General features: G+C 43.3%; 3 protein-coding genes across 9 annotated transcripts in view; 1 reads left to right on the top strand and 2 right to left on the bottom strand.

The window, feature by feature from the left end:
• The window catches only part of LOC110984046 (uncharacterized), a 32,757-nt gene extending 22,244 nt beyond the window's left edge, over positions 1-10,513 (bottom strand). Inside the window, exons 1-4 of the mRNA XM_087131116.1 lie at positions 9,695-10,513; positions 9,039-9,289; positions 8,765-8,903; positions 6,955-7,116 (exon numbers count right to left, since the gene is read on the bottom strand). Of these exons, the coding sequence (XP_086987242.1) occupies positions 6,955-7,116; positions 8,765-8,903; positions 9,039-9,289; positions 9,695-9,815 (673 nt within the window). The 5' untranslated portion in view covers positions 9,816-10,513. The remainder of the gene's footprint in view (positions 1-6,954; positions 7,117-8,764; positions 8,904-9,038; positions 9,290-9,694) is intronic.
• Positions 1,086-8,684, top strand: LOC110990916 (uncharacterized). 2 transcript variants are annotated; one of them, XM_087131117.1, is made up of 3 exons: positions 1,086-1,238; positions 2,393-4,317; positions 4,759-8,684. In XM_087131117.1, exons 2-3 carry the CDS (start codon positions 2,407-2,409, stop codon positions 4,792-4,794), a joined length of 1,947 nt encoding a protein of 648 aa, XP_086987243.1. In that variant the 5' UTR covers positions 1,086-1,238; positions 2,393-2,406; the 3' UTR covers positions 4,795-8,684. The 2 variants fall into 2 exon arrangements, with proteins under 2 accessions (XP_086987243.1, XP_086987245.1); XM_087131119.1 differs by having other exon boundaries at positions 2,393-8,684.
• Positions 10,514-11,002: 489 nt separating the features above from the next.
• The window catches only part of LOC110984009 (ras and EF-hand domain-containing protein-like), a 47,072-nt gene continuing 33,177 nt past the window's right edge, over positions 11,003-24,897 (bottom strand). For 5 of the 6 annotated variants that reach the window (XM_022243779.2, XM_022243781.2, XM_022243778.2 and 2 more), the window contains 12 exons: positions 24,206-24,387; positions 23,401-23,469; positions 23,222-23,288; positions 22,703-22,806; positions 21,949-22,091; positions 19,976-20,118; positions 19,618-19,815; positions 16,819-16,957; positions 14,860-15,056; positions 14,627-14,746; positions 14,086-14,162; positions 11,003-13,389 (listed from right to left, as the gene is read on the bottom strand). In XM_022243779.2, the coding sequence (XP_022099471.1) occupies positions 13,293-13,389; positions 14,086-14,162; positions 14,627-14,746; positions 14,860-15,056; positions 16,819-16,957; positions 19,618-19,815; positions 19,976-20,118; positions 21,949-22,091; positions 22,703-22,806; positions 23,222-23,288; positions 23,401-23,469; positions 24,206-24,387 (1,536 nt within the window). In that variant the 3' untranslated portion in view covers positions 11,003-13,292. Of the gene's footprint in view, positions 13,390-14,085; positions 14,163-14,626; positions 14,747-14,859; positions 15,057-15,091; positions 16,096-16,818; positions 16,958-19,617; positions 19,816-19,975; positions 20,119-21,948; positions 22,092-22,702; positions 22,807-23,221; positions 23,289-23,400; positions 23,470-24,205; positions 24,388-24,897 lie in introns of those variants that run through there. The other variant, XM_087131113.1, reaches the window with a different exon arrangement.

Here is a 24,897-nt window from a genome sequence, read left to right as displayed (position 1 = left end):
AAGTAGGGTTGATTTAGTAGATAGTAGTTTACAGACCTCAGGATAAGTTGGCAGGAACTCGGTGTTCCACACAACACACTTGACCCTATGTTTGTTTACACCCTCTGCATGCAAGTATATGCCGTAATGACTGGATTATATACGCTGGATTCGAGATCGATTCCGACGCAGGGGACAATATCGTTCCCACGCGTCAGGCAGGCGATGCATTTTTTTTAATGGGCCTTGAACCATGGACCTTATATCTTTGAAGTTTTAAGCTGAAAAAATCGAGCCATTTCCGGGTATGAGTAAGAGTAGGTGTTAAGTGAACGCCAACGGGCCGAATAACAATTTATGAGACTTGCCGCAAAAGGAAAACTATCATGGGGAATTTTAGTGCTAATACGGTGAAGATATTCCTAGCTCGTTTAAAATCAGTGCCGAATCCAGGTAAAAATTGACTTCCTGAAATTGAAATGAACATCTGTTTCAAAGCTGTATGTAGAGCTTACAGGTTTATGAACAGTCCCGATACATGAAACATCGTAGGGGTGGTAATCGATAGCATATCAAATAAATAGCTTCAGCCAAGAAGATCACAAAAGCAGCCAGGTGGTGGCTCAAATCCACTTATCACAGACACGGGCGTTTTGGCCGTGTTTGAAACGGCTTCTAGAGCTACGTCGTCGTCTATCGTTGGCGCGTCTCTGCGTGTTTGTAATTTAAAAAAATTAAACCTCCATTTTCTCAGTTTTGAGGATATCCCAAAGAATATTATACAAATGACTCATGCAATAATCCAGATAGAAGTGCGAGGTATGCTCATTGCAACCTTGGTTGGTTCTAGGCCTACACTGCACAAAATGAATGAACGGGGAGCCTCCCCCCCCCCGTCACGCGTTAGAAAACTACTGTCTTGACAGCATCGGTGAAGTTACCATTATTTTGCCGTCAGTTTAGGAATGCGTGTTTCTAATTCGTGTGTGGTGCGAAGAATAACTCACTTCCTCAAAGAAAACTTGAAAACTGGACTCACTAGTTGGACCGACAGTGGAACGACCGGGAACAAGTCTACTGTCACATGTATGTGCTCTAAAAATAGACGCTTGGTTTTTCCGGTTGTGAGAAACCATCCCTGTGCAGTGCTTAGACTTACCACAAAATGTCAACACGTTCTCCAATTAACGTTACAAGCTACAATCCCGGCATACTACATTTGTACTTTGACTCAGCCAAAATTCAGTTCTACTGTTGAGGTGAGTTTTTATTTGGACGAAATCACAATTCGTTGAATTCGATTCGCGGCGACGGAACTTTGGCCCACTATACATTCTATTATGCGATCTGCGACGTGGACACATGTAGGAAATGAATTTTGTTATTTTTGACTCCCACGAAAACCGTCACTGACATGACCTTTGTTGCTGTCACACATACTGCCAAACTTGGTCCGTTCGTGTTTTGTAATGTAATTGGCAAACACACAGTCAGTACTCTGCAACTTCAATTCAAACTAAGCTTGTCAACCTAAAAAATTCTTGCAAATTTGTGTAGGACAAATGACTGTCATAAAAAATAGGGCTTCACGCATGAACAAATGCGTCTCCAGAATTTCCAAGCAAATCGACAAAAAACTATTAATCTGGGCCAACGACCCATCCCTCCCGGCATATATACAGGCGATTAACAATAGTATACGCCTCCAAGAGTTTGCAGCCCGTCGGCTAATCACGACGGGCAAAATCTGTCGACCTTTTCCAAACGCGCATTGGGTCGACTGATGTCACGCATCGTGATTGACCAACCACTATTGTGAATCGCTCGTATTGTGCTCTGAGGTAAAATATCGTACTCTATGTTTCTAGCAGGCTTTCATCCTCGATCTTGAAAATTTAGAATCTTCATGATCTCTTATAGGGTCCACTGGATTATTTTTTATCCCATTACGTGGACTCATATATCAGTTATTCCAGGGATACCCAGCGAGCTGTGCAGCAATGATTGTGGCTATCATGCCAACAGCGGCGATTCAGTTGGAATTGGTATACACGTAGATTAAGCAGCATGCCACTCGGCTTGTTCTAAAGACAAAAGTGGGCAGTTTTGACACATGGATAGGTTAAATTGCACAGAAACTTTAAGTACTCAGACCATACAGAAGTGGTAAAGAGGTCCTATTCATTTTGTGATATGACTTGTGAAGCTTTCCGTGGTGATAGTGAATATACTAATTTAAGGAGAGAGTTTGCGGTGACATCAGTTAGACAGATTGCTTCTAAGAGGACGACCAGAGTGCACTGGCAACAGTGCATAGTCGAAACGTTTAATATACACTCGCCGTTTCTTATCAGAACCTTACCTCTTGCTAAAGAGGTCTGACCACCATTAGTTTATTCATTTATTCTTGCAGATTTCTTCAAAACAATGGCCGTAGCTTCAGTCAAATCCGTGCTGGGTACAATCAGCCGAGGGCACCTGGAATGCCCGATTTGTTGTTGTCGTTACACCGATCCCAAGATACTGGATTGTCTGCACAGCTTCTGCCTGAACTGCCTGGAAGAACTCACCGGCAGACAGCAAGACAAGGCAGACCATATCACTTGCCCCGTTTGCAGACAGGAAACTGCAGTACCAGACACTGGATTACAAGATCTGTCCACCTGCTTTTTCCTGAGTTCCCTCGTCGATGAAATCAACAAGCAAGAACGACTTCTTGGAAAGGCGTCTGGAGATCGTCTTACTTGTGAGGAATGTGATGAGGGTCTAGAAGCCGTCTCTCGGTGTGTAGACTGCAATAAAGTCATCTGCATAAAATGTCAAGAAGCCCATGAACGCTTGAAATCCATGAAAAACCACAGGATCGTCAGACAACTAGGACAAATGTGGCCAGAGATTACTCCAGCAGACCTCAGAAAAGATGCAGCTCCGCTATGTACCAAACACAAGAACCAGGAACTGTGCTTCTACTGCGAGACATGCCAGACGTTGGCTTGTGGAAAATGTGCTGCATTAGACCATCGAACAGCAGAGCATGAATACAGGGATGTTGCTGATGCAATTCGGTCTTTTCGTGAAGATGTCGATAAAATTCTGGAGCAATGGGAACAAAGCAAAGAGGAATTCAGAACTGCTGACGACTCATTCCAACATGCAAGAAACAGGTTGGGAATCATGGCCGACCGAGCTTGTAGAGACATTACCGCCAAAGAGGAAGAAGAAATTGCCAAGATTAAAAACAAATCCCGCTTACTAAGAGATAAAGTAAGACAAATCAAAGAACAACGAGACAAGAAGTTTGAGGGGGATCAGAAAAGCAACCGTGACCAGATCAACCGAGCTGAGCAAATCGTAGCGACAGTCAACGACCTGATGCAGCAAGCTGACGACTTTGAGCTTTTAGACCTAAAACCCAAGGTGATGCACAACTTACAATTCCAAAAAGGACTCGAGCTTGGAGAGGTAAAGCATGACCTTTCATTCATCGGGGTCAAATGCCATGATGTCGTGAAGAAGTTAGATATCGGTGAAATACTTCCAGAGGAGAAATGGCAACTGAATTTGGAGTTTGGAAGAGAAGAATGGGAAGATGGAGAAATGCATTGTGTTGCAGACGTTGCTTTTCTGAGTAGTGGCGACATTTCAGCAACAGACACAAAGAAGGAACAGGTAATGATTTTTAATTCAACTGGTGAGTATATAACAATTGTAAGTCGCAGAGAATTAGAAAAACCCCAGGGCATTGCTACGACCTCCGATGACCTGCTTCTGGTGTGTGATGGAAAACACGTGAAAGTGTTCGACTCCAGTCTTGAATTCGTTCGGCAGTTTTCACCGGCACAGGAAGATACGGAAGGTTATGCTGAGAGCGACCTTGGCGGTATCGCCGTGGACAAGGAGAATCGCATTGCTGTAGCAGACTATGGCAGAAAGTTGATATCTCTCCACAACCTGGATGGGTCCTTGATTTCAATCATCGAGCATCACCTGGTTGATTGGGATTTAGCTGTTGGCGTTCAGGAACGGCTTATCTTCACAAACTACGACGAGAATGTATTGATTTGCACGACCTACGCAGGAAAAGAAATATTCACTATTAGCACCTTATTTGACGGGGAACCTGCGCGGCCTTTAGGCGTGTGCTGCGATGAAGCTGGTGATATCTACGTCGTTGTTGATACCATGGCAACTAGAGTTAGTAGAGTCCTTCATTACACAGGTGAAGGCGTTTTCGTCGGGCAGGTGACTTACGGACTTAACTTCCCGGGCGGTTTGACATTTTCTCCCAGCGGAGATCTAGTGGTAGTTGACATGAACTCTGTCCGGATCTATCAGCAGGTGTGAGCTTGATCAGGTTTGATAATTTCATAATTGTGGTCACAGCACTGTGGTCTGAAATTTGAAAGATTATAGATAGGTTTCGCGGTTGTGTCTTTTCACCGACCAAATCAGAGGTAAACTTCGTTTGACACGATTTTTTTTATCACCAAAGAGAGTAAATTAATGTTTCAATGTGAAATTTATTTGTCACTGTTTGGAATAACCTCCTGAGCGTAGTTTAAGCAGCAAATTTCTCAAATCAAATTTTGCTACCAGCAGACTGGATTAAAATATTTGTGGTGCTTCAGTATCATGTGACCTCTACCAAAGACCTGTACTCAGGAAGGGGATCGAGGGACGGACTGTAACCTTTGGGGGGAATGGGAGGTTCGTTTTCTTTTTGTCAAAATTTAAAGCCGGAATATGTTCTGTTTTACGCAATTGGTTTTTTTCTATGAGACGCTCACCAACGGTTTGTACGGACAACACCTTTGAAGAACAGCAACGGATCACAAGGATCAAAAAATAAATCTCGCCTGCTCATAGCAAAAGTGGAACAACTAGGAGAAAACAGCAAGAGGAAATTTGAGGAAGTCGAAAACCGCAACTGTGACAAATTGAAGGAAGCTCAACAAGTAGAGACCTGATGCAGCAAGCTGACGAATTTACAATTCCAAGAGGCACTCCAACTGGAACAAGCACAGCATGACCTTTCCTTCATCACTCTGGAATGCCACAATATTGTGAGCGTTTCAGACATCGGTGAGGTACTCGAGCAGGAGGAGTGGAAAGCGTTGGACGTGTTTGGTAAGTTTGAGTTCGCTTCGGACGTTGCTTGTCTAAGCAACGGTGATGTCGTCATAATAGACACAGAAATCATGGAAATTATGATTTTCACCTCGGATGGTCGGGAGTGCACACATGAGACAACTGTTGATAACAAAACTACGAAAACCCTAGGTTATTGCTGTGACCTGCAACGACATGCTTCTGGTGACTGATGGAAACACGTGAAAGTGCTCGACTCCAATATGGAATTAGCTCACCAGTTCCTTCCTATACAGGAAGACGAAGAAGGCTGTGCAGGTTATGGTATCGGTGATATCGCCGTGGACAGGGAAAATCGGATTGTGATAGCACATCCCGGTAGAGGGCTCATAACTCTCCACAACCTGGATGGGTCTTTGATTACAACCATCTCACATGACAAGGTTGGTCTAAGTTTGGCGGTCGGCGTTGAGAATCGCTTGATCTTTATCAATTCCCTGGGATTTTCGCTGACTTGCATTACCTACTCAGGAGATGAACTATTCAGCATCCACACTACACTTGACGGTGAACCTCGAGATCCGTCTGGTGTTTGTTGTGACGATGCTGGTGACATTTACGTTATCGTTTCTGAATCGATTTGTCATTATTCGCCTGAAGGCGTTCTCATTGGGCGCACGACTACACATCTTTTGCTTCCCTTTGAATTGACATTCGCTCCGTGCGGGGATCTGGTGGTAGCTGACGAGCGGTCCGTCAAGATCTTGAAAAGGGTGTGACAGGGAGGCATTTCTACTTGTAGCTCTGAGCTTAACTGGCAATACCTTAACCCTAAAACAGCCGTGCCCCTTCGTTAAGAACTCGGCCGTCCTACTTTTGATCTTCCCTGCAACCTTGCATGCATGTAAAACACTTATTGTCAGCACAACAGAGTTTAGTGTTTTGATGTTATAGCCATGCAAAGTTCATGGCCACGCGTTTTTCACTCCAGCTACATTGAGCACGTAAACAGAAAAGTTCAAAAAAGGTCTTAGAGAAACAATTCATGAACTTATCCTATGTGTACAAAATTGATGTCAAACTGGCCGCAAGACGTTACCAGGATCTCTTTTAGGTTCGGTGCATGAAACAAACTGAACTGTGACCATGGAGCATGTCAAGAGGGGTGGATCCATCCCTTCATCCCTTCAGAGGTAAACTGTCTACACCATATTGAACCATTTGTGCAAATTTTATACCTTTCATCCGTGTATGAAAACTGACGTCCCTTTGGAGTTAAGTGTGTTGTAACGAATGGGTTTTAGAATAATTTTAAGACCCTGTTGCTGAGGTGTTAGCCTTAGGAATACCTTGCTTAATCAGTAAGAGTTTCATATCATAACGCATTTCCATAAAACAGAAAACTGTAAGTGGAAACATCAGTGCTGCGAGTGGACTATTAAAGATATTCCTCAAAAAATCCGACTATTTTAATATCAATAAACAGTTCAGAAAGTTAATAAGAGGAAGAGGGAGTCGGTAAAGACCTCTTGAAATTGCAATAAGACTGCAATCCACTAACACGTGCGTTTAAGCCGTGTCCGTTGCTGGCTTCTGGGGTTACGGCTAAGTTTATTGTCGGCAGTTGTTTGGTTGTTTTCAATACGGTGTTGCACAATACTGCATGCGCATCCAAGAGTTTGCAAGGCCTTGGCCAATCACAGTGTGCTAAACCTGTCGACTCAATGCGCATTGGGAAGGGTGGACAGATTTCGCGTCTTGTGATTGGTCAATGCGTTGCATAATCATAGATGCGCACTACTGGTGTCGTGAATCGCCCATGTTGAATGGAGACCGAAACCAAGCATGTAGGCAACAGGTTCGGATGCAGCTGATGATAGCACGTACCTGCACAAGACGCCTGGTTCCAACAGTCTCTATATTCAACAGTGTCTCCGATGCAGGAGTCTGGGGTATGTACTGAGCCTGCGCACTCCCTAGATCTGTTCCGCCTGCCCTGGCCACATGACGTCGAGCACGGACTCCAGTCGGACCAATCAGACCATTTTGCTGTATACATCATATAAACACAGCAATTTCATTATCATCAATTCATTCGAATGAAATGTCAGTCAATATAAATAAGATGCATATTTAAAGGGTCGTACGAAGGTACAGAATTGGAATGTGTAGAAGTGTGGTGCATTATTTAGATTTATTTTGTTTTGTGTAAAATTTCTTCCTTTGATTTTCCAGAGATTACCAATGCAGTAACAGCTTGTATGTTTGATACTGAAATCGATGGTATGTGACATCATAATCTTGACTGATTTTGCTGCGCACAGTGTAGTAAAGCAGCTTAATTATCATCGATTTACTGGAACATGCCATGTCAGCCAATTATGAGAAAAATAAGGAAGGATGGCGAGGAAGGGGCAATTGCATTATTTGTAGTACTGTTCTGTTGATTCCTTTTATGTCGATTTTCTAGATTAAATTTGACCAATGTAGCAACTAAGTATCTTAGCAACTGAGGTTGATGTTTGTGTGATGTCAGCTGATTTTGTAATGAAGCCATTTACCCATCATTCCTTTATATCAGTAATATCAATAAGCCACTACGGAAAAAAGTCCTTGTAAAAACTCTGGTGTTACAATCAGCACATTTTGGTGTTATCAAATGACCACACCAATATAATTAAAGTGTGGAGGGCGTTGAAAGCAACACCAAATAACACCAACATTTTAACACCAGTGAAAAGTGTTGGTGTTGTCCTTTGATGACACTGGGGTGTTAAACTTGACACCCCAGTTTTTGCAGTTGATGGGTAAGGGCCTTATTGAAGATAGAACTGGGGTATAGTAGTCATGTAGAGCCTTTAGATTTTTCCAGATGAAGCTTTACTAGTATGGCACTTGTATATTGCACACTAGGGTTGATATTATGTGACGTCACTTCAAATTTGAGTCATGCGCAGTTGTCTTTCAAAGGAAACAAATAACAACCAAATAACAATTCATTAAATTTTGGCCTTTATCGACAGCGTATAGACATGTGCAAAGAATTAAAAGTTCATTGCAAATTGATGTCAGTTAACACTTAAATAGATAAATAATCTAAAATATGTGGTTCATTATCTGTAAACGGTTTAAGTGAGGTTTTATGTCTGTCATGTTCTCATGTGATAATTGTAAGTTTTGTGACAGCAAGAAGTAACTTGTGGTGTCATGGGCACGACAGACTCTTGTTTAGATGACGTGGGTGTAATTGAAGCCCTAATGTGAACCTATGTGAATGTGAACTGACTGATTGGAACTGATTATAGTGAATATTATTATTACCGAAAATAGGTCACTTGGCAGACATTCCCATAAGAACGTACACAAATTTTACTGTCTCATAATTAAATATTCTCATAATTAAATATTCCCGAATCTGATCTGAACCAAACTTCATATGTTTTCAAGATTTGGACAAAAACATCGGCCTCCTTCTGGTAGATGGGGCATTAGGGGGACATTGAAATGTCTCCCTAGTTACCGATGTCTCCCTAAGGTCGAAAAATTTACCACAAAATGTTTCCCTAATGACCCATTTGTAAGAATTAAAGACAGTCTTCCTGTACTGTGAAAACGTTTGTTTCGTTATACAAACGACATTCATTCTACCATAGGTCCTTGTGATGAAACTCTGTGGGAAAAAAGTCAGTTCAATTACCTATTGCGTTCTGGCAGTAGTCTCCCGTCCAGCCGCTGGTGCAGACACACTTGTATCCATGCGGTACCTCACTCGGCAAGCAATAGGCGCCATGCTGGCACGCGTTGCCGCAGCACAGGCAAGTTGTTGGTCGCTTTATCTGTCACGAAAATTACACAAAAGAAATTCAAAATCTCTAATTTTTTTCATTCAAATAAGGGAGTGAATAGGGTCAGCTGCAAGCAAAAGTCAACATCTACGTGCAAGAATGTTACCTCATGAACTACGAATTTACCTCGGTAATAATCGGTGAGGCACGGCCAAGATAGACTACTCCCTTGCTGCTGGCATCCTCAACGAAATCCCCTGGGAATTCGGTCCGAGTAGCCCTGTTCAGCTCGCAGATTCCCCCCGCATGGTGGTAGTTTAGGGAGCGGCACTCGCCGAGGAGAGCACACTTCTCCCCGCAGACAGCGAGGCTGGGCACCCTGTCCAGCGTGCGAAGTGTGTGATTGCTCAAATGGAAACCGTCGATCTTGGCGGCATCTGTAGGTCAAACAAAAAGGAAAGAGATACGTATGAAATCATATAAATATATGTTTTCCTGTTACATATACCATTAGGACACCTTTCCGATTTTTCTGGCTGTCAACCTAGCTTTGGTCAAGTAGTTTGACGATAGTGTACTGTAATCTCGGGCTGAGCTGAGACGGCTGCCGTCACCAGTCACCAGTCAACGCGCACTGCCGTTGGACGCCTCGAACAAGGCTTTGTGAACCGGTAAAGTGTGCAAATGTTGCGGCGAGTTTGAGCGAAATGCTGGTTGACTGCAGCTGGATGACTCGTGATCGGCACAGCTACCGTACCATGGACACATTACATTGTGTACGAAAACTTAGGCCTACAGCGTATTGGAACAAAATACCTAACAGCATCAAAGAGATGTATTACCCCCTGTGAAGTCAGTGATCATAAGTGATGCATGGCTTGCATCCGTCATGACAGACGAGCCCTGAGCTACGGCTACCACGCAGTGGACCAAGACGACCAGTGGCAAGCGCAAAGCCTTCATAATTCTCGTCTATATAGAAACCAGTAGAGTGCCGATTCCCGCAGCTCTGATCAAGTCTGACCCAGGCTTCCAGAGATACGGCTAATTCTCTATTGTCAGCTTGAATTGTCCCCCACGTGTATCCAATGAGCGAAGACACGGAACCAGCTCTGCAAGAATAGACTCAGCTGCAGATTTCGACAGGCTGGAGCTCAGACTGAAGAATATTCACGATCAACCTTCCTAACTCGGCTCCGCGAACGCATCTGACGTGAGGGCAGTTAGGTGCATATGGCCAAAGTCTCCTTGTACAGTCTCTGGTAGCCACGCAGCTCGCAAGCCGTCCTACCTTGAAGAAGAAAAATCTATTTTACGGAGTGACAACCACGGCAGTTTCGCTCACCCGAAGATAATTGGCTACCATGGAAATCAGACACCTGTGAACTGAAACGCTTAATTAAATTAAAACAAACTTAATTAACCGTTGGTATTAGAAGATTAGTGCGTTCGTTCAGTCTGAAGTGTGGTATGCACATGTACAATGACTTTTCATTGTTTTCTAATGTGTCATTCATTATTACAAAGACGAAGCAGTCAATTTGGCCTTTGATGGCCAAGATGTTTTTAATCAGTGAGAATAAATCATGGATGATAAGTACGGAATCACTGAACTTGGGAAATAAAATTAGTGTTTTTACTCGAAACCTGCGCTATTGATCCAAACCTCAGACTACCCCAATTTATCGATGGATTTAACCTGTATAAACAGGGAAGTGTCACGTTAATTACAGGAGAGAAAAGGCTTTAATGATTTTCTGTTCGTGTAACAGTTTTGATTGGTCAGAGCAGGATTTATGTAAGTTCGGTTTATCTTTGTTCAGTATTCATGATTCGAGTGGACCAGAATTACTGGGTTCTGGGGGTCTTGCACGCATCATTTATAAAGCAATAAAACTGGTTTTGATCAGCGAAGATTGTATTGTGTTTAAAACGGCTGCAAATGGAACACATGAATTCGTGTTTATTGAAATCTCTCAGGATGCATATGTCGTTAAACGTTAATGTACATGTATGTGCAAGTACAGACAACAAGGAAAAGACTGCATCTGTCTTGGTCCAACCTGCGGGAACATCACTCGGCCTCCAAGCCATCGTGCAGACAAGAGCCACTGCAAACAGGACACCAATTAACAAGAAGCAAAACAGAGTTATCTCTTTACTCACTGAACTAGTCTTTAATTTCTGATTGCACAAAAGAAACCTTTATGGGAACAAAGGAGGGCAAATAAATGTACCGTCTACAGCTTCATCTACTATAAAAGCTGAAAGGTGAAGGTGAATCTGCACTAAATCTAAACCAATTTTTAGCGATGGTTGGGATGGCTGTAAAGAGGGCATGCCCTAAATTCCCTGCTAACCTCTCTTTGAAGGGAAGAACAGTGTCGCAGCCTGTTGACGATGTTTATGTTAAACTGAGAAGATACAGTGTGATCGATCGATCTTTTAATAACAACAGTAATGAGGCAGTTCGGTATTCCAACAGCGCATGCCCCAAACGACACGCGTCCGAGGTCATTCTGGAAAACAGCAGCGCGTACGAGTGACTGTTCGTCATATCAGCGCAGCCATACAGCAACTCGCGCGCGCTTTGTTCCCGAAACACCTTGCCTTTTTGGAATACCGAACTCGGTCATTTTAATAAAAGTCACCGAAAGGAATAGACTAAGTGCGACCCGAGCACTGAATAATTATTCCCGTAACCCCATATTACCGCAGCCCGCAATTGCCAAAATTTGTAAGATTTTTGCTAATCATTACAATTATGTATTGCACGGTGCACTATTTACAATCAAGCTGTCTAACTAGATTCGTGAAAGAAAGGTTGAGTGAACTTTAAACACTTGGCGCTACATTTAACTCTGCTGACACAGTACTGATGTCTCCTCTCACTCATTATGCAAGCGGGATTTCTGAAATTCAGCCAAAGGAATACATAACTATAACATCACGATTATCTTTCCGCATAAGGATGCGAGAATTTGAGACGCCGGTGACAGCAGGCATGCCGGTCTTTTTTCAAGGTATTGCGCGTGCTCAGCACTATGCACGCATGCTCAAAATAACGCACGCATGCTCAGAACTAATAAAAAGGACGGGTATGTTTGTCGCCACCAAGCGTTTCAAAGTTTCCCATCACTGAAAAGGCTAGCAACAACAGCCATTACTTAAAGTAATAATGTACAGAGGCTCGGGAGGAAATTCAAAGATCAGCCGAAATGGTTTGATTAATCCAAGTCTACAGTAAGTCCAAACGGGATACAGGAAAGGCGGCATTAATGAAAAAAAAAGTATGACAAAAACCAAAACATGGAGACGTTGGTAACTAAAATAACACTAGAACAACAAAGGACACTTTCAAGAACTGCTTGATGGTGAATCACGTTGGAAGACCCAACTGACACGGGACCGTTGTCAAAAGCACCTTTCATGTTCGAGTTGGAAGACAGAATGTGGATAATTAAGGCACGGCAATGAATGCCAAACGAACACAAGTAAAACTTTGAAAAAAGGAAGTATTTGGGAAGAGTCTGGAATACATTTAAAATATTTCTACAAATTAGAAGACGTGGGTAAATTCTGAGGTAACAGTTCTCTTCAAAAGTACAAAACGACTTCTTTTCCAATAAACTTCCAACTTAAGTGATATCGCACAATTTTGAAGTTAGGTGAAACCCTCAAAATAGAACTCTAAGCTTGTACATCAAAAAAACAAAGTTTAATTCAAAATAAGATGGAAAACCACAAACGATGCCGACCGGGAGAAAATTATTATTATTTTTTTTTACAACGAAGACCTAAACTCCACACCCTGATATGTACATATTCCATTCGAAACTGTACAGACTTGATAATAACTATCGTTACAAAAATAATGGCTTGCGAATGAGTCGAGTATTTACACCAGGCCTAAAGAACGGAAAATAAATAACAGTTTACTTAAAATTATTTATTGTATTTACAAATACACGTACACAGTGGGAAAGAAGTCTCAAGCAAAGTGAATCTGGTTGGAAATTGCATACATTGCCTTGTCTTTAGAGGTCCTCTGCTCGTCCCAACAGTCAGTAATGTGTTGATATCTCACTCATGCTAGCCAAAATCGTGGCGTTTTGCTGATCTTATCTTTAAATACTCAATAATTTAAAATGAAGCATAATTGATCGTTCTGCAGACAAATCCACAAGGCTCTTATCAATGAATACGCCATTTTAAAATGTGCAGTAAAATACAATTTTGTTTTGTTTTTTTTTTCTAAAATTCAGACAAAGTGAAAACAGTGCACGGTCAATTAACGGAAGTAATGGCAGTAAAAACGTTTCAATTAACGGAAAAATTCAAAATAAATGTGGGATTAAAAAAAATACATAAATTACAAATTTACAGCCCAGACGGATCTTGTGTGGCGCCCGGGGAATCCTGGGAAATCTGGTTGCCTAGCTACATGCAGCATTTGGAGTCGCTCTTCTTCTGGGCGTCTTTCTCCAAGCTCAGGCCGCTTTGGCTGACCTCCTGGTCCTCCCTCTGCTGCAGCTTCCTGCAAGTTGTCAAGAGAAAGAGAGAGGGACCGATAGAGGGCGCCTGGAGTGCCTCGTGTATACCATGGGTTGTAGCTCTATGTGTATACCATGAGCAAGAAATGACGTGTTGACTCCTACGTTCACAAAAGTGTGGCCGGTGACCAATGGGAAGCTTTGAGACGCTCGGTGGCAGCAAACATACCGACCGTTTGTAGCAGTTCTGAGCATGCGTGACTTGTTCTGAGTATGCGTGCAGTTCTGAGCACGCGCAATACCGTGACTCAGGACCAGTATGTCTGCTGCCACCAGCGTCTCAAAGCCTCTCATTGCATGCCTTGCGCAAGCATGATAGGCAATATTATACCGGTTATGTTTTCCGTCCCTCACTTGAAAAATTTAACAGCAACTGGATATTTATCGTGGAATGGTTAAAAAAAATATAGCATGGTTTAGTTCGGGTGGATAGACGAGTTTGGTCCCCTCAGTATTGGAAGTTGACAAATGTCTCCTTTGGAACTAGTTCAACTTTCATCTTTGGGAAGTAAGAATGATTAGGCTTATCTATCACCAAGCCATGTGACATTTGTTTACCTGCACACGATATGTACTGGCACATGCAGGTCATGTTTTGTTAACGCGTTGCTTTCAGGGGGCGCATGCGTGTACAGGCCTACTGTCTTGATGCGCAAGGACCGCTGGGATTGAGTTCTTACCTCGTGAGATCCGCGACAGCCTCCTCGATGTTGGTCCCGTCCTTGGCGCTGCACTCGATGAACAGCGCACTGAACGACTGTCAAAACGAGTGAAATTAAAAGTACAAGGTAGGCTTAGTCTGTCTTACTTGGTCTGCATGGTTGAGCTTGCTTCTTATGCCGCTCACGTCTACTGAGGGCGCTTTAACAGGTTGGCCAGAAAGTGCGGGTAGCAATTTTGTGCATGGTGCCAAAGCTGTTTATTGAGAGAGTTGCGACATAAGCATCCAAATGATTGGAACCAAAACGGTGGATTATGCGTCAGTGCAACTGGACAATTACCACACAATAGCTGCATGCTGTCTGCACACGCAATGAACAGCCATTTTGGCTCCAAAGTCTGAAGTTGGCACTACTCTTTTACTGTCCTGTAGCGTACTATAGTTCCTGAAGCGACGGCAAACATTTCCTTCATCTTTATGACTAACTATGACGTCACTGGTAAGACCTTTTTCCTAAGGGGATGATCGGCCTCCCCAGGGAGGAATTAGCGACGACTTACCCTGGCAAGCCTCTGCCCGTCTTCCATGCGCACACACCTGATGCCCTCGGCCTGGGCCGAAGAGCGCGCATCTACCTTGTTGGCGCAAATCATGACTGGAATCGGCTTCTGGGCGCCGTCCTGTGGACAAAATAGCAATACAATTCCGTGAACAAATTACTTCTTACTAATTCTTCCATTTTGTCGTGTCTGAGAGTAAGGAATTTTTTAATAAAACGAAAAGTGTGATTTACCTCGATCGCCTCTATCCAGTCCCTGACATTGATGAAGGACCTCTCGTAGGTGCAGTCGTAGAGTAGCAGGACACCATCTGCACGTCGGAAATAGGACTTGGCGATGCTGCGGAAGCGCTCCTGGCCGGCCGTGTCCCACAGCTGCAGTGACGTCACCTTGTCGTCGATCTCCAAGGTTTTCATCTGGAAGTCGACGCCTGTCGAGCCACAGAGGCGAAAACCGGTCAATTTGATCTATGCCTTTATTTGGAAAAGGTCTCCCTGTCAATATCCTCACATTGAAGACTGTCTCTAGTTGGCTTCATCAAGGATACATAGTCGTCATACCAATACTGCTGGGCAATTCTCGCTGGGGTCATCCTAAAAGATTGGGGTGCATTTTATTTCGTGTTCCTGTCACATCTGACACATGATTTTCGTAAGTTCAGAGCACATTTCATAATTTCCAAGAGTGAAAATTACCTGCAAAACACAGTTTCGAGTCATTTCAAAGATAGTTCATGTCAAATTACACAAGTCAGTCGGGTGCAACGTGGATGTCACACTTTTTGACCCTTTCATACCCGAGACAATTAAGTTCCAAATTTGAACGGTAACCATGGTGCTGGTGATGGAAACTTTCTGCACAAAGTAAATTTGCTAAGCGGCCCACATTACTCTAGTGTCAGGTTTCTGCTAAATGTCTCGCTTTCGGACTAAGGCGTAGTGGTATTCCTTTAAACACAGTTTGGACACTCTTGTCCAAGTGATAGGCAGGAACTACGCTACTTCTCTGTTGTAAAGTGTGTTGGACCTACACCTGTGTTGACACGTCTCGAGACCTTTGTAGGCGCAGGCACCTATGAAACCCGGAGACGCCTGCACTGAGGCAAGTGCATGATACTGCCATGCTGCATAACCCCGAACCGCACAAGCCCCAAATCATCGTGATGCGCTTATCTAGCCCAGTGTCAGTTGTGCTTCGTACATGGAAAAATAAGACCGCTTCATGGCATTTTATGCAAAAAGCAACTAGCTCTACAGGTTCTAACGGTAGAACCATCTATGTCTAGAGCTTTAATAATTATGCAGGTTGCACAGTGCCAAATTATTCTGCGAGTCGAATCTAATTTCTAAGTGGAAAACCGACACCCACTGTATTCTTCCGGTGTGGTTTGTGAGGTATTCTGATCTCACCTGAGGTGATACACAGCTTGATATCTCCTGGCGTCTCCAGTATCACCTCCAGAGGGCACACTGTGTATTTTTTTGCATTATTGTCATTTGAAAATTCAATGAAAAGTCTTTCTCCCTCTAGCTATTTGACGATATCCTTTGAAGAATATGTTGACTTTGGAATCGCTTGTACATTGGGTTGAGCAAAACATTCGTTAAGATCTCGTGACCCAGGTTCGAATCTTCATTGATGCAGTCCCATTATTAGTAAGCCTCACATTATGAGTGGGAGAGATTTCATTAGCTATTCTCGGCAAAGGGCAAAATAAGATGAGCTACATTGACTAAGTTATCATTTGAAATTACTTCGCCCAAGTTCGGGAAAACACTGACCTTTGTCAGGTCCAGTTTTATTTGTCAAATCATGATCAGATCTATTTTTAATCGTTATCTAATTGACCTCTAACATCCGGAGCCAGAAAGCGCTTCCATCCTCTCTCAAATCCAGCAACCTGTCATGACAATTTCCATGACCTGATGTCCAACCAATACGGGCGATTCGCAATAGTGCGCCACCAAGAGTTTGCAACACGTTGGCCAATCATAACGCGCGCAATTTGTCGACATTTTCCAAACGCGCATTGGGTCGACAAATTTCGCGCATTGTGATTGGCCAACGCGTTGCAAACTCTTTGGTTGCGCACTATTGTGAAACGGCCGTATAGATTTTTTAAAAAATTTCTGAACTTTGAAATTATGGAATTCGTACAACGTGTTTTCAGGCTCTTCTGCCCTGGGGCTCACCTAAGGTTGAGTTGAGGTTGTTCTGGAAAACGCCCTTGCAGAGGCGAAGGATGAAGCTGGACTTGCCCACGGCCGCATCACCGGCCAGGACGATCTTATACATGCGCTCTGGTGCCGTCTGCGGTCTTGTCGGTTGAGTCTGTCGAAGTACAATAGAAATGGGTATTTAGATCACTAGGAATCGAGGTTGTTTTTAGGGCTACGCCCATATTACCTGGCTGCGGCCGGAGACAACACACAAGTCAATGAGAAAATGCGAGAAGCTGCTTCATAGCAGCAGTCACAAGCGCGCGTTATTTTTATCGGTATAACCATGAAATTTGGAAGCGAACCTTGCCGCGAACCCCTGCCACTTCACACGATGTTTGGCCTATGGCTACTATTGCTCAGCAAGATTCCATTTAAGTAGCCAGTACGGTGATGTGCCCTGGCTCTTTGTAATTGGCCAGACACTGCTGCGTTTGCACTATCATTGGGTGAAGCCACAGGTCTCCGAGGGCCACTTCTTGAAAACGCTTTCACCTGAACCATCTCAAAGGTTCTCAATGTTTTTCTGGTTAAAAACATGAAATAGTGGCGTTTCACAATAGTGCGCCTCCACTGTTGACCGAATGCGCGTTTTGAAAGGGTTGACAGATTTTACGCACTGTGATCGGTCAAAATACTGCAACCTCTTGGAGGCGCACTATTGTGAATCGCCCGAATAGGGGTAAATCATCTTGCCTAAGGACACAAGAAGAATGGACACGGTGTAACCTGAGAGTGACGGACATGAGACATTTAAAAAAAAAAAAAAGCTCAAAACGTGCTTGAAATGCAGCTTGGTGAAAGGTGGTATCTGGGCTTGTAAATATTGAACTTCCACCTCGAGCTCACGTTGACGGTGCAAGTGCATCAAGGGCGATTCACAATAGGGCGCCTCTAAGAGTTTGTAACACGTTGACCAATCACAATGCGTAAAATATGTCGACACAATGCGCGTTTGGGAAGGGTCAACAGATTGCGCTCATTGTGATTGGTCAACGCGTTGCAAACTCTTGGAGGCGCACTATTGTGAAACGTCTGTATTCACGTCAATCATTCAAACATCAAGAAGCCATTTCCTTCTCAAGATATAACACACTCAAATATTTGTTTTGGGTATTTTTGTTCTTTTTACAGAACTTCAAAACGAGTCGAGACATTTTCGAAGTCGCCGCGCCTTGGGCATTTAGTAGACAATGTGGAACGCTGAATAATGCAGTCGTATGAAAATCGAAACTGCCTCTTTCTAAACGGGTAGAAGTTCCTTCAAGACAACACACCAAGGTCTTGTTATTCACACTTCAAAGATTACAGCAATCGAGTATCACACAACATTATACTGAGGACCCATCACTTCAAAGGCACTCGAGTGATTGTTGCTATAAATAGTATACCTCCTTCTTGGGGCTAAAACTTTCCAGGAGATTGTCGAAAAACCCGGAGAACTAAACATCCAGGGGAAGATAATGCAAGTATCAATGCTTCAACTTCCTCAAAGGATTTCAGTTGGAATTTCTATAGCTATGTATATATACAGAACGTAATAAAAATATTTTTAGTATTCAGTGGAATACTCTAACCTGCTAATAAATCGTTCGTGGTCCCACAAAGTGACCTTTACCGATTACAGAACAACTTGAGATTTTAGTAACTTTACGCAAATGGAAAAAGCGAACATTTCGAATCGATTACAAGGCTTATTTTCTGATAACATGCATGTCTAATTCCCCGCTAGTCCCACGACATGACCTAAATATCTTTGTCAGTGTCTTTCAAGAAAAGAAATTAGAATAGGCCCTTATTTGCGTGGATGCAATTTGATTAAAGTTATTTTGTTTTGTTATTTTTGATGGCATTCGAAGAGTAAATGATTGCTAGAGCTCTTTTTGCTGCACTGAGGATTCAAATTTATGAGCAGTTGATGAGGGAACACACAAAAATATAAATAAACCAAATGTTTCATTGTACGCAAGGGCAGGGATGAAGGAGCCGAGAATAAAGACAGTATCACTTGGACAATCAACTGCATATAGGAATTCCACAGAATGTTGACTATATTTGAATTTAAAATATAATTACAAATCTAACGATGACTCTTACGCCTTGTTATGTATGTGTCAAAAAAATTCTGGTGAACAGTTCATCTCCTGAATGTCCTGAAATCATCAATGACTTTTCAACTCTATTTCATAAAACAAAGGTACGTTCCCTATTGTTCTTGTCTTGTGTTCTGGGCACAGAGGAAAGACCAACTTCTATTACAATGAAGAGCTCAGTGATCCTTCGCGTTCAAATCCACTTCATCCGTATAAGAAAAGGGCATTCTAAGCACGGGGAGTATAGCCTCTGTTAACATTAAGGTCGTCCCCTTGAAAGACAACTATTTCACCACATAGAAATAAAAAGGATAGCATTTCAAACACGTCCTTGTATCACACAAAACAGGTCACTTAGTGAAACTAGTGACAACGTATTTTGGAAAATAGGCGAGACGTTAATTCAAGACTGTCGGATAATCAAGCTTTTACTACTTGCGGCCTATGTCGTGAAATTAATTATGCAGATTTTTCACGATTGGCATTGTACAGATGCTTTGTAGAACCAGAGACGAAACAGTCACGCCTACCGTGCACTAAACCATTAAACCTTTTAATGGATGCGTATTATCGTAAACAGTTTTTCGCTTTTGTTCGTGTCTTTATAGTTTAAGTGTCAAAGCTCAATGATGACGGGGGAACTGCAGGCAACGTGACAGAATGTTGCTTCAGTGGTTACCTTCAAGGGTACTTGTGGTAGCTCCCTCTTGCGGCCGGAGTTGCGAGGCGTCAGGTTCCTCTGGAGCTTCTCGTTTTTCTGCGCTGCCATTGGCTCCTGCGCCGATGACGACGTGGCGACCGTGACGTCACCTTTCTGGAAAGCCGTCACCGAGTCGGTGATGGATTCGACTCTGTGGGGTTTGCCCTGATTCGCAGCCTGTTGCGATTACAAGATACAGCCAAATTTCGATTGAAACAAAAATTTAATAAACCTTTGCTTGGCTTTTTATGACCAGTCCATGGGAAATCGAAACCAGTCCGTAAACTCTGTGTACCATTTCAAATTACGTACAAGTGACAAAAACACACAGGTTTACCTGCTTCTGCCCCCCCACCAGGATGGCTTCTTTGATGGCATTCTCCTCGACAGAGGTCGCCCTTCTCAGTTCGTCCTCTACGCAGTTGACCTCCAGCTCAGAGTCCAGCTCCAGTGGGTCTCGTAACGTCGAGTTCCCAGAATCTTGTCGAGCAACAAAATAAAAAAAAAGAGAGAATGTATTTCAAAGATGGATTTGCGCCGGGGAGATGGGATTAATGTTGGATTTTTGCCCTGCCGGACGTATATATTTTAACACTGTATACTCAGTGTATGCCCTGGAGGCTTGTGAATTTGAAAAACAAACCACAAGCGCACCCGGGTGTACTAGAGAGAATGCAATAGCAGGAATTATGAAGGGTACTGTTTGACAACGATTTCACATTTTTCCATACTCGTATTTCTTATCGTGGGAATGTTACTGAAACCTCTTCGGTTTGCACTCGTTAAGTTAGTCGTGGTATGCACTGTGGATTGCAGGTTAGTAACAGAATCGATACCAACTGGTGCTCCTCGAGTCGAATACCCACGAGTTTTTCCCAAGATGAATTAAAAATTGTGACCGGCTTAGACTCACAATATAATTTCATCTGATGTACACTGTTCGAATATACTGTTATCCCGAATTCGGGCACAAACTCAGAACCGTCTGCACTGAGGTCCAACAGGTATATATGCGCACTGGAATATCAACTTCAAGGTTTTCTAATGGGTCACCCCTGAGTTAATAAACACGACAATGATTCCTCAAAGCTGTGCTCCACTTCACAAAAGCATTGGATGTACTTTACGTTTCAGACGAAAAAACTGTTGAAAAGGTCCTGTTTGAAACCAAACCCACATAAATAGGTACCCACTCTTTTCAACAATCTTTTCCCGGCGTTATAGGTATCACAAAAATAATTATTCAATACATTGTCCTGTGACATTTTAACTCTAAAGGTCCCTTTTGCCTGATATGGACTCCGAGCCTTCCGCGCGTGGATTAAATGCCATTGTTTAATTAAAGAACTTAGTCATGCGCAGTCTGATCACAGAGTCCGTTTTTCACCGAGTGCACATTTCGAAGTACAACGGCACTGCAAACTATATCATTACTCGAGCGTCGCGGTTGGTGTACATGCCAATCGTTGAGCGCTGTAACAGTATTTCAATGAATAATCCGCTCATCTCAAACTGTGGTTCATCCTTTTAGTTCAACTGGCGTTTTAACACGTTAATCTACTGAAGAACTTATTGTGACCGTGACAAGCGAAAACCCTTTTTTCTGGAAAACAGTCCGCATTTGTCGTGCCTCCTTTTCTTGATGGAAAGCCTATTTGTTTTAAATTCCTGAATAATTTCCTTTCACTCATTACAAGTCATTAGCTATAATTGTCAGTGTGCACTGCAAACGTATACCCGTTCTGGCAAACAAAAGGTGACTGAAAACGACATTTTATCCACTGCACACTGAACACTCGCGTGAAAAAAAAAAGGGTTTGTGGCCCATTTCCCAATTATACACACACTCACCTTCGTAGTCATATTTGAACAACTGACTGTATGCAGCTTAGACAGAGGAAACCAAAGTGCAGAAGAGGGAATTCTTTTCAGTGATACCGCCAAGGTTACCAACCAATGTTTGTATTAGCTTTAGGCTGAAATGGTAAAGATCCGAGTGGATGCAATACAGGAAAAAGAACACATCGGGTACCAGTACATTTTTGTCAACGTTTTAATGAAACTCCGCCGTTACGACGCCGCGGTACGGTCAGTGCCTTAGTAGGTTGGGGGTCAGAGTTTGGAAAAACCACAGCGCTGAAAGGTCATTTAAAAAGGTAATAACAGAAAATGTCAATGAACAATCGAAAACGTAGCCCCAAGGGTGAACACATACAGTGTATTTTTTTACACAAAATAATTCGTTGTCATCTGTTTCAGAGTAAATTGTCGCACCAAAATCGATTCCGAATAACTCGACTTTCGACCTACCGACTTCATCCGGGTAGCTCTCCCCGTCGGCCGTCTGGTGGTACACAAACCGCCTCTTCGTCGACGACGCCGAGCCTGCAACGGACGGCTCACTTTCCATCGAGTCCTGGGACACGAAGCTCCGCCTCCTTCTGCCACTTGATCTGCGCGATCATCAGACATTCAGCACATCATTACATATTCATGAGTCTAGATCTGCTCGTTGTCTGAAGAGTAGGACTAAGCAGTGAAAATTAGTCTCTCGATCATTTGACATAATATTAATAAACATGTGCTTTACAGTGCCCTATCTTGAATTCTGTCTTTACGGCAGTCAATTTGTCTATTCCGAAGACAACCCAATACTTCCGTTGCTTTGTTTGACAATGTAGCAAATTTGGTGTTTTACAAGGGCCGTTTTTTGCCCCAGAAGCGCTCGACACGTGGGCCCTATGCCCTTCTTTACATTCAAACCTTCTCTGAGTCTTGCTGTGGGTCACAGAAGACTTTTCGTGTTAGCTATGTGAGGAGGCTGGTGTGGCCCTATCCTTGAGTAGAAGCTTCCCCTCTTCAGTTGAAAAAAAAGCCATTCCGTGGTCGTTTCTGGATTAGCGATGCGCAGTTCCTACCAAAGGAACCTCTGTTGCTAGGAAAATTGCGCCCTCTCTTTGTCGCGCTCGGGGCTCATAGTATACAGAAGCAGTGAGTGCTGACTATTACTACCAAGAGACTATCTACAAAAATATTGGCGCCCCTTGTTGCCTCGGACACTTACGCATCTGTGACGGAGCTCATTAACACCGGCGAGTCCTCGGCGTAGTAGTCCAGTGACCCCATCGACAACCTCTTCTGCTTGGTTGGTGTCAGCGAGCGCGAACTCTGCAGGAGAAAACAAACCTAACAGTCGGCCTTAATTTGGCGTGATTTGGGAAAGCTGGCGGCCGTGTTCGCAAGTGTTGCATCTGCAGCAGAGGCGACGATCCTACACCTCAATCAAAACTCTCGCGGCTGTGCAAGGCTGAAACTTTTTTTTTCCAGTTCAGTTGAAGTGTGATCCAAAGTTTAAAAGTTCCCTGAAAATACACTTAGGGACGCGCCATGTGGCCGATTCGGGTAACAAACAAACCTATTGGGTCTTGATAAAAATGTTCCTCCGTTGCAAAGTTTTCTCTGGACTGCGTCTAGCCCACATCGATCACGGTCAAGCTGCTCAGGCTGACCATATCAATTTTTTGGATCAACACTCATCCACGATGCGTAAGTGCAAAATGGGCAAGACCTGTTTGCCTCTTACCCGTTTTATGCTCTCTAGACTCGCCCTCAAGTCGTCGTTTGTGTCCTGTAACCGTCTGTTTGCTTCCCTGCAAAGACATTGACCCGTAACAAATTCAGTGAACTTGCAAAACTTGTTTATTAAGGTTTGAACGGCAGGTGAAATGTGGAAAACGCGTAAAAATAAACCGATGTACTTACTGCAGCTGCAGTACTTGTCTCGCTAAGCTGTCATGGTCGAACATGTACTCGTTCAACAAATGTTTGTCGCTGTAAAGTAAACCATAAAGTCGCACAAACGGTGAAGACTTCTGCCAGGTCAATTATGAGTTGCTTTGAATGTTGCATAATGTTCAGGGAATTTCAATGATGGACAATTTCCAACTCACTGCGTTTCGATTAGCATGTATCCAGTTAATGAACCCTGAAAATGTACAGAGGTAACTAGTCGGCTAAAACTGGGCTTCCCAGATATTATTCAACATTATCTATAAGAAACCATCTTCGATTTATTTCAAAACGCTGCATTGGAGGAAAAATTAACAGAGGGGGGTGTGAAGCACTCACATAACTGTCAAACATTTGATGCAGGTGGATTGAGATTCTGAAAATGTACAAAGCATTTTGTTGTGATTATACATTCTACAGGTGTGTCTACATTCGTACAAAGTTTCAATGAAATTCATCATGGAGGAATCTGCTTCAGCCACGTGAATGTCGAAAAGGCATGCCTGATATTAGCCCTAACCCCTCGGCTGCCACAAGCCGTTCGCTCAATAATCAGTCAAACACTGCCAACAAAACGTCTAACTACACGCCAACAATACACGGACTGAAGTATTTACGCTTGCGTTTCATTGGAGAAATACCAGCCTGAAAATGGGTATTGATTTCGGAGACGAAGCCCGAGACGCAGACGAAGCATGGTACGTGTCTTCGACCAACCGTTCGTTTTCTCCATGATTTTACCTTTCACACCCCCAACTGAATCGGCCTTTCATAATACCTGTCCAGGCACTCGTCGTATTCCGACTTGAAGGCCGCCAACTCGCTGCGGGCGAGGGCCAGGTTGGTCTGAGACTCGGTCAGGCCGCTCTTGAGCTGCCGATTCTCATGCTGCAGCTCGTCCAGCCTCTTCTTCAGGGTCTCGTCCTTGGGCTTCTCCCTCATCTGCCACCGCTTCTCGAACTGGGAGGTGAGAAGGACGCGAGGGGGGGGGGCAAAGTCGGATAATTAAAAGATAGCCTCATCCTCCCCAAAACTGAGTGATATTCTGAACGTTCCAATATTCTAAACAGAATATAAACATCTTCCTTCTCCATCACTTCGTTAACCGCAGAAAGGGGAAAGCTTTACATAACCTTATACCGTTTTCGAGTTCACAAGTACTTTACCTTATGTCGTATGTAAAGAGCTAGGACACACGCTTCAGAGAATGCGTGTTTATCTCAACGACGTTCATTCACGTCAACTGCTGTACAAATAGGCGTCAGCATAGCGACATAATAGGCAGCATAGCAAGTTGTTCAACCACCTAATAGATTTGAGTTTAAATGCCAACGTTGTTTTTGAACTTTAAAACTTTTTTTCAGTTTGCGTCACACGAGGCTGGTTACAATGAAACCTCCACTTCGTCTACGTGCTCGGCTTTGAAGTTCACTATAAGGTGCACCGGACTCTCTTTTGGAACTTGTAGCT

Source organism: Acanthaster planci, linkage group LG21 (genome assembly GCF_054643075.1).
Source record: "Acanthaster planci isolate LZ-2023a linkage group LG21, COTS_SCS, whole genome shotgun sequence".
NCBI classification, from domain to species: domain Eukaryota; kingdom Metazoa; phylum Echinodermata; class Asteroidea; order Valvatida; family Acanthasteridae; genus Acanthaster; species Acanthaster planci.
The sequence above is the reverse complement of the archived record's forward strand: the minus strand, read 5'-3'. Positions and strand labels throughout refer to the sequence as shown.

Bases quoted from the DNA above. Each gene is read 5' to 3' on its own strand.
- LOC110990916 (XM_087131117.1), top strand. From the start codon at position 2,407: ATGGCCGTAGCTTCAGTCAAATCCGTGCTGGGTACAATCAGCCGAGGG. The intron at 4,318-4,758 runs GTGTGAGCTTGA...TTTTTCTATGAG, and splicing joins CTGTCCGGATCTATCAGCAG to ACGCTCACCAACGGTTTGTA.